Raw genomic sequence first — 8,809 nt, 5'->3', positions numbered from 1 at the left:
CCTTTATTGTGTTGAGGTAAGTTCCTTCTATACCTAATTTGTTGAGAGTTTTTTATCATAAAAGGGTGTTGAATTTTGTCAAATGCTTTTTATGCATCTGTTGAGATGATTATGTGACTTTTATCCTTCATTCTGTTAATGTAGTGAATCACAATGATTGGTTTTCATATGTTGAACCATCCTTGCATCCCAGGGATAAATCCTACTTGGTCATGGTTTATGATTCTTTGAACGTGCTGTTGAATTTGCTGTGTTAGTCTTTTGTTGAGGATTTCTGCATCTGTGTTTATCAGGGATATTGGTCTGAGTTTTCTTGTGGTATCTTTGGTTTTGATATCAGGATGATGCTGGCCTCATAGAATGAGTTTGGAAGGATTCCCTCTTCTGTTTTTTGGAAGAGTTTAAGAAAGACTGGTACAAATTCTTCTTTGAATTTTTGGTAGAATTCACTCACAAAGTTCCTGGGCTTTTCTTTGTTGACAGTTTGACAGTTTTTTGGTTACTTCTTCATTCTCTTTATTTGTTACTGGTCTGCTCAGGCTTTCTATTTCTTCTTGATTCAGTATTAGTAGGTTGTATTTTTTTTTAGAAATGTATCCATTTCTCCTAGGTTGTCCAATTTGTTGGTGTATAATTGTTCATCATAGTCCTTATGATCCTTTTTATTTCTGTGGCATGAGTTGTAATGTCTCCTCTTTCATTTCTGATTTTATATATTCCAGTCTTCTCTTTTTTTCCCCTTAGTCTAGCTAAGGGTTTCTCAATTTTATCTTTTCAAAAAACCCTGCTAATTTGGGCTTAGTTTGTTCTTTTTCTAAAGGTGCAAAGTTAGGTTGTTTATTTGGTATCTTATTTTTAAAAGTAGGTGTTTATTGCTATAAACTTGCCTCTTAGTGCTGCTTTTGCTACGTCTCCTAAGTTTTGGTTTGTTATGTTTTCATTTTCATTTGTCTTGAGATATTTTCTAATTTCCTTTTTGATTTCTTCTTTGACCCAATGGTGTTTAAGAGTGTGGTTATTTAATTTCCATGTATTAAATTTTTTTCCCATTTTCATTACTATTATTGATTTCTAGCTTTGTGAATAATTTCAGTCTTCTTAAATTTGTTAAGATTTGCTTTTATGTCCTAACATATGATCCATCCTGGAGAACGTTCTGTGTGCTCTTGAGAAGAATGAGTATTATGCTGCTGTTAGGTAGAATGTTCTGTATATATCTTTTAGGGCTATTTGGTCTATAGTGTTGTTCAGTTCTGCTCTTTCCTTGTTGGTTTTCTGTCTGGATGAGAATGGAGTATTTAAGTCTGCTACTATTATTGTGTTGCTGTCTATTTCTCTCTTCTGATTTGTCCATGTTGCTTCACATATTTAGGTGCTTTGATGGTCTGTGCATACATAATTGTTACATCTTCCTGTTGAATGGACCCTTTTATAATTATATGACTTTGTCTCTTGTGATAGTTTTTGACTTAAAGTCTATTTTGTCTGATATAAGTATAGCCAGACCTGCTCTCTTTTGATTACCATCTGCATGGAATATCTTTCTCCATCCCTTCACCCAATATGTGCCCTTATATCTAAAGTGAGTCTCCTGTGGACAGAAAATTGTTGGGTCTTGCTTTTTTATCCATTTGGCCACAGTATGTGTTTTAATTTGAGGAGTTTAGTTCACTTATATTTAAAGTAATTATTGATAGGTAAGGACTTACTATTGCCATTTTGCTAATTGTTTTCTGTTTTGTAGTTCTCTTGTTCATCTCCTCCTCTCTTTGTTGTGGTTTGAGGATAGTTTTGGTAGTGATATACTTTTTTTTCTCTTTATTTTTGTGTACCTACTGTAGATTTTGTTGTGGTTACCATGAGGCTTGCATTGAATATTTAATAGTGTTAACAGTCTGTTTTAACCTGATAACAACTTAACTTCAATCGCATACAGAAACTCTGCACTTTACTCCCCCCTCCACTTTGTTATGACAGATTTTACTTCCTTTTACATTGTTTCCATTAACAAATCTGAGATAATTATTCTTACACTTTAGCCTTTTAACTTCTAAACCAATATTTAAAATGATTTACACACATTATATATATATATATATATATATAAAATAGTATAAATTAAAATTGTAACTTTGGTCCTTAATTCATTGAGAGAGAGAGAAAAGGAGGGTGAAAGGGAAGGGGAGCCAAGCCCTGTTCTGTGTACATGGAATCCTTTCTCTGCTTTCCTCTTGTTGCCACCTTAATTTTGACCATATCACATGTTGATGATTATAATTGTACCCGAACTTTATTTTTATTATTATTTTTTTGGCTGCACCATGTGACTTGCAGGATCTTAGTTCCCCAACCCGTGCCCCCTGCAGTGGAAACACGGAGTCCTAACCACTGGGCTGCCAGAAAATTCCCTATAATTATACCCGAATTTTATTCATTCTCTCCCTCCCAGTGATTCCCACCTCAGTGATGCAGTGGTCTTCCACATCAGTTTGTCTTTGGTAACTCCCCTTCTTAAATATTGTGATGGAGTCCCCATTGCATGTATGAAAAACCCTTTGTTTGTCCTATGATCTGACCTCTCTCTCTCTCTCTCTCTCTCTCTCTCACACACACACACACATTCCCCTTATACTCTATACTATCATTCCCTACTGTCATATATTTGCAGTTCCTACCAGATTTTCCTTGCCTTTGCTCAGGCCATGCCTCTTGATAGGAATATCCTTCAAACATCAGAACAATTTATTTTTCATGATTCTGCTGACATGTAACCTCCAATGAGGCTTAACTTGACATCAGGATGTTGAATTTGACTGCTGTCTTCTTTGTGTCTGTTCCGTACTTAAATGTACTTCCGTCATAGCCTTCAGCGTATTGTTACCATACAGCAGTCTCTTACATTCATCTCACTCCACCAGACTACAAATGCCCTAGAACAGAAGCAATGTGGCATTGAGCTTTCAACCTCAAGCACCATGCGAACACCAGTGATGTACCTGGTCTTCCGTAGATGCTTGCTCACTAAATGGATGGATGGATGAATGGATGAATAGAGATCCAGAAGTGAGATATTTTCTAATGATCTTTTTTTTCTCTCCCACGAAATGTCGTACAAAGTTAGGGGCATGCTAAGCTTCCTATATAACTTAACATGGGGAAACCTGACCTCCGAAGGTGGTAAGATCCATCTCCTCTACACCTTTGCCATAATACTCTGTGCTGAGCACTCCAGTTTAATCAGGAGTGTGCTGTTCCAGGGGTCGTTATCATTCAGAGACGTGGCTGTGGGCTTCACCCGTAAGGAGTGGCAGCAGCTGGATCCTACGCAGAGGACCCTGTACCGGGATGTGATGCTGGAGAACTACAGCCACCTGGTCTCCGTGGGTGAGGAAGGCTTCCTGTGTCGCCCCTGCCCGCTGCTTATGTCTGAGCTCCTTTCTTTTCTCTGTTACGTAAGACCCTGTTAAGTACTAAAAATGTTTGGCCTTGGGTTTCAACCATCAGTAAGTCTTTTTCTCATCTCACCTGGATTATTTGTGAATTTTCCTCCCAAGTGAAATAGCTATTCTTTGGCTGAGATGTAAATGTTCATTAGGCAGTCTGAGCTTTCTGCTTCCTTGGATGGCCCAGGTGGCTCAGCATAAATCTTGTAACTATTTCTTATGAATAGGGTGTCAAGTCACCAAACCAGCTGTGATCTCCAGGTTGGAGCAGGGGCAAGAACCGTGGATGAAGGAGGAAGAGATCCTCAGATGGAGCTTTCCAGGTGAGAGAGAACCAGCCTGGAGGGGGACAATGGACATGAGATTCCAGGAGGTCACAAAGCAGAACCTCAGATTATTTTTGTTTCACACATCTGTGTTAAAAGCCTTGGATCTTTGCAAGCAGCTATGGACATCTGACTCAAGACCTTGAAATGCCCAAATGATTCCTGCTACCTGCATATATCACACATCACTGCATGATTACTCTCCTTTCCCTGGATTTTAGAGAAAGACATATTCTTTTAAAGTTTATCCATTCATTCTATTCCACTGCCCCCTTCTAAGACCTTGCTTTCTCAGTCTTTCTCTAGAATCTTCAGGCTTACGCTTGTCTCCATGGTTATAAAACAGGCTTTCTCATGCTTTCAGGGGTTCATAGATTTGTCCTATTTTAAAATAACTGTGTTATTTTGTGTCACTCATTTTTATTTTAGTTGTCTTTTCTTTCAATGCCATGTAACATGACCATGTAACAAGACCATGTAACATGTCCCCATTTTGTCTGATACGTTATAACTGAAGCTTTTCCCCCATCTCAGTGTGATCCCACAGGGAGCTGAGCCTTTGTTTTATTCATCTTTATTTCTGCACGACACACATAGTATATATTGACTAACCCCCTCTACTGTCTAGGACAAGGATCCTTTATCAAGCATTTGTTCAGGGCAGTTGTTATTAATCAGGGGGGTACCCCAGACTCACTGGGGGAGCTTTAAAAATGCCCCCTGGCTGGGTCCCAACCCAGAAAATCCTGCTGGGGAAGATCACTAGGCATTGATTTTGTCTCTTAGGAATTCAGCAGTGGGGCTCAGGGAACATAAATATTTCTAAACACAGGAATTTTCATGGTTCCACTGGGTATTAGTGCCCAAGGTGAAATAGCGGGGTATTTGTGGTTTAAAATGTAAGTAAAGGAAAAGCAGATAAATATCTAAGCATAGGATGAAGAATTCGACAGTTAAGATTCTCCAAGTAGATTCCACAGTGCTGTGGAAACCAACTTGCCCAAGGAATGTCAGTATGGGTTTAGTGGAGGGGCTGATCTGCAGGCATATGGGAAGGGAACACGTAGGGTTGGGTTGTCGGCCAGATTTGGTTTTAAGGGAACCAAATGAAGAAAACGGTCATCTGAGCAATCAGAACACAACAGGGAATCTTCCCAGGGCAAGGATGGCTTGCATTCGGTTCTACGGTTCTTGTGTCGATGTACTGGACATCGTAAAGACCACGTGGATCCATGTGAGAATAAATCGCTGCAGAATGGACCTCTGATTCTAGGAGAATTCCTGTAACTAACAGTTAAAGAACTTGATGCTTTGAGAAAATTAACTTGATATACAGAATGGAGGGGAAGTTAAGGTGGGAAGGGCACAGGAAGTGCAGGTGAGAGAAAAGCCTATTTGCAACCTAGGAATAAAGTGAGGGGAACTCACACTTCATTCAGCCCAAGTCCTTTGCTCCTATTTCCTAAACACCCTTCTCCCTAGAGTCCCCTGAAAACTCTGGTCTGTCTTTAGTCTTCGTTCATAATTCCTAAATACCCTTATCTCCTGATGGGGCCTCCTTATTAGGTCTTCCCCTTACCTAGGGATGCTAGAGCTAGTACCGGCCTGTGATGGCCAATGGTGGCAGAATCCTCTGGCTCTGAATTCTGTGATGTCATCCTCAAATTGGTCACATTGGGGAATGCTTTCACCATGGAGATTGGTAATTGACACAGATCGGGTTTTCTTTTTCTCTTGGTGACCTGGTTCATCAGCACATCAATGCCTTGAGTCCACTATCCTCTAGTTTTTCTCTTGTGTGTGTTTTCACCTTCTTCCCAATTTAATGTGCGGACTTGATAATAGCAGAGCTTACATATATTCACCGTCAGGGTTTTATCTGTTATCAGTTCTCATTTTTTTTTTCTTTTCAGAAGCCAAGGGAGTAGGAAGTGTTTGTAGCAGGATTATTATGATTATTTAATCTGGGCAATCAGGTTTGAAACCACGAAGTTAATCCTCCTTCCAAACATTTCTGAAATAGTTTAGTTCTGTGATGTGCTCCTGGAAAGATAACACGTTTGTGTCCTTATTTATTTTTTTCCCTAGAAGTTTTGCAAGTTGATACCCAAGTAGAGAGACAACGGGAACACCAAAACAAACTTTTGAAGCAAGTTGCACTCCTAGACAAGAAAAAATTGACCACAGAAGGGCACAACGCATGTAACACAGTCGAAAAACACACCTGTCAGAACACAAACGTCGTTTCTTCAGGACAACAGGTCCCTAAGTGCGAGTCGTGTGGAGCAGCCTTGCCGGGTAATGCAGGCGTTACTCCTAACGCGTACCTTGCAAGAAGGAGATTTGAATATGATGCACAGGGGAACTTATTTCTCTATTCTAAGCTGGAAACTCCACATTCTGGGGCACACCCACGTGAATGTAACCAATGTAGAAATGCTTTAAGCCATGACCAAGCCCTTAATGCTGATCAGAGAACCGACAGTAACGAGGAACCCCACAAATGTACCAAATGTGGGAAAGGCTTCTCCCATAAATCAGAAATCATCACCCATCAGAGAGTCCACAGGGATGAGAAGTCCTCTGGATGCAATGACCAGGGGGATGGCCTGAGAGAGGAGAAGGTTTGCCTCAGCAAAAAACGTCCGGGAAACCACACAGACGAGAAACCCGGCAGAAACGGCAAATGCGGTAAAAAGCTCTCCCCAGAAACAAGCCTCTCCATACCCGAGGCCGTTCTGGCTGGAGAGAAGCCTTATAAGTGTTCAGACTGTGAGAAAATCTTCTCCCACAAGTCACGTCTCATCGAACACCACAGATCCCACACGGGAGAGAAACCCTATGGCTGCGAAGAATGTGGGAAATCTTTCTCCCGGAAGTCATGCCTCATTATCCACTACAGAGTCCACACAGGAGAGAAGCCCTATGGCTGCAGCCAGTGTGGGAAAGCCTTCTTCCAGAAGTCACACCTCATCCTTCACCAGAGGACTCACACCGGAGAGAAACCCTACGAGTGCAGCGAATGCGGGAAGGCTTTCTCCCAAAACTCCTGCCTCATCATACACAAGAGAACCCATATGGGCAAGAAGCCCTATGAATGCTCTGACTGTGGGAAAACGTTCTCCCAGAAGGCGAACCTCATCAGACACCACAGAATTCACACCAGGGAGAAACTGTACGGATAAAGTGAGAGAGAAGTTTTCATCAGGAATTCCCAACACATCTAGGAATGAAAACCCTGTGGATTTTGTGAACATGGAAAATCCTTCGGCAAGAAGTCCAATGCCACTGTGGGCAGACCTTCCTACCAACTTGGAGAACTAGGAAATGCTTATTCTCTTAAAACTAAGGATAGGGATAGAAGGGTAATGATGCTCTAGAGGGATCTATTTTTATAGGATAAACTTAAACTTAACTATGAAGTGTATCTGTGTCTAATTAACTGTGGCTATTGAGCTCTAAGTGAATAATTTAAACCATTAATATAACAGATTGAATAAGCCACAGAACAATCCCAGGGGTGTGTGGGGACTATGTTCCTGGAAATGCTACATAAACAGAATTTTATTTTACTTATTTTTGAACTGCATTTGTAGTTGAACATAATTGTGAACTTGTAGACACAGATACCATAATATGTAGGATGACATCTATCAAGAGTTTCCACACTAAATTACACCCTTTTGTCTTTAATATACGTTATAACTGGGATTTACTACTCAACCGGAAGTCCATACACCGTACCACATACCATTTGGTTTTTTGTTTGCTGGCAAGTATTACAGAGCCCCCCTGGATCTGGAAACCAGCAATTTCATGACATCCCCTGATCTCTCTCCATCAACTAGTTTATAAGTCATGTTAAATGAGTAAGGTTGGGACTCCCTTTTCTGGCAGTATAGTGGACCACCTAAAGTGAAAAATGTTCCACTGTAAACCACTTGAAATTATGGACAATAACAGGTAACATTCTTTTAAATGCATAATTCAGCTTGCAAGAAAATCAGTGAGGTTTCCAGGTGCTAGTTCCAGAGAGAACTGAAAAGTGTGTGAGTTGATGCTGTAAGCTGCCCTGTAGGTTTGTTTACCCAGAAGCTTGGGTGTTAAAAGCTATAGGCAGAAGGCTTGGCACTGAAATACCTCATAAATTGAGAAATTTCAAAAGCCTGTACATATAGGGAAAGGATGGACCAGAGAAAAACCTGCTCATCTGCTCAGGAAGCTTGCCTGTCCTTCCCTGGACTCTGGTAGGGAAAGAATTTACCCTGATGATTCACAAGCTGTGACCTGCACCTCTTACGAGTTAGAATTGTGAATTTGCCCTACTCATGCCCCAGTTGAAAAACTGAACAATTAACATAGAAATTTGTCCTGGTCTTTGAAGCAACTTTACAGAAGCAAACACAAACTATTCTTGGAGAAAGACACCCTCAACCTGTGTTTCCCAGGGTTCTGACATACAAACCCAAGATGAGGTCATAATCCAGAATAATAAAATGTGAAGAAAGTCAACAGACATTTTAACAAAATAAAAACCTCAAGTCTTTTAAGGTGATAGAAAAATCTGAAATTCTATAAAAATGACTGTCTTGAAAAATGATAAAAAACAAAAAATCAAAACTGCATGAAAGCAAAGACACAAAGAAAGATAACTGGCTTATTTGGAAAAAGAACCACATAGGGTGTCTAGAAATGAAAAATATAGTCACTGAGATTTAAAACTCAATGTTAAAATATTCTACATGTCAAACAGATTATACTCAGCTGAAGAAAATGGGAACAGGAAGGCAGAGCCATAAGCCAATTCACAGAATTCAGTATATAGAGAGGTGGAAAATGTGAAAGAATGGGGGAAGAGACATACAAATGAGAAGAGCAGGCACTTCCCTGGCGTCCAGTGGTTAAGACTCCAAGCTTCCACTGCAGGGGGCATGGGTTCGATCCCTGGTCAGGGAACTAAGGTCCTGCACGCTGCAAAGCACGGCCAAAAATACTAAAAAAAAAACAAAAAGAGAGAGAAGAGCAAACAGGAGCTCCTTA

The 8,809-nt window shown here is 40.4% G+C and overlaps 2 protein-coding genes across 2 annotated transcripts; both read left to right on the top strand.

The window, feature by feature from the left end:
- Positions 1 to 2,143: 2,143 nt before the first annotated feature.
- Positions 2,144 to 8,782, top strand: LOC114893793 (putative protein ZNF815). Its single transcript, XM_029219570.1, is given in 4 exon segments — positions 2,144 to 3,384; positions 3,671 to 3,766; positions 5,858 to 6,138; positions 6,140 to 8,782. Coding segments are annotated over 4 exon segments (732 nt in total). The 5' UTR covers positions 2,144 to 3,104; the 3' UTR covers positions 6,215 to 8,782.
- Positions 6,218 to 6,954, top strand: LOC114894342 (gastrula zinc finger protein XlCGF49.1). Its single transcript, XM_029220870.1, has 2 exons — positions 6,218 to 6,253; positions 6,328 to 6,954. The coding sequence occupies exons 1-2, from the start codon at positions 6,218 to 6,220 to the stop codon at positions 6,952 to 6,954; spliced, it is 663 nt and encodes a 220-aa protein (XP_029076703.1).
- Positions 8,783 to 8,809: the final 27 nt, after the last annotated feature.

This window comes from Monodon monoceros, unplaced genomic scaffold (genome assembly GCF_005190385.1).
Source record: "Monodon monoceros isolate NGI ecotype Baffin Bay Population unplaced genomic scaffold, NGI_Narwhal_1 Super_Scaffold_13, whole genome shotgun sequence".
NCBI lineage: Eukaryota > Metazoa > Chordata > Mammalia > Artiodactyla > Monodontidae > Monodon > Monodon monoceros.
This window is presented reverse-complemented; position numbering and strand designations above follow the sequence as displayed.

Coding starts and splice junctions, on each gene's coding strand:
- LOC114894342 (XM_029220870.1), top strand. CDS start 6,218: ATGACCAAGCCCTTAATGCTGATCAGAGAACCGACA. Junction 6,254..6,327: donor TGCTGATCAGAGAACCGACA/GTAACGAGGAAC, acceptor ATCACCCATCAG/AGAGTCCACAGGGATGAGAA.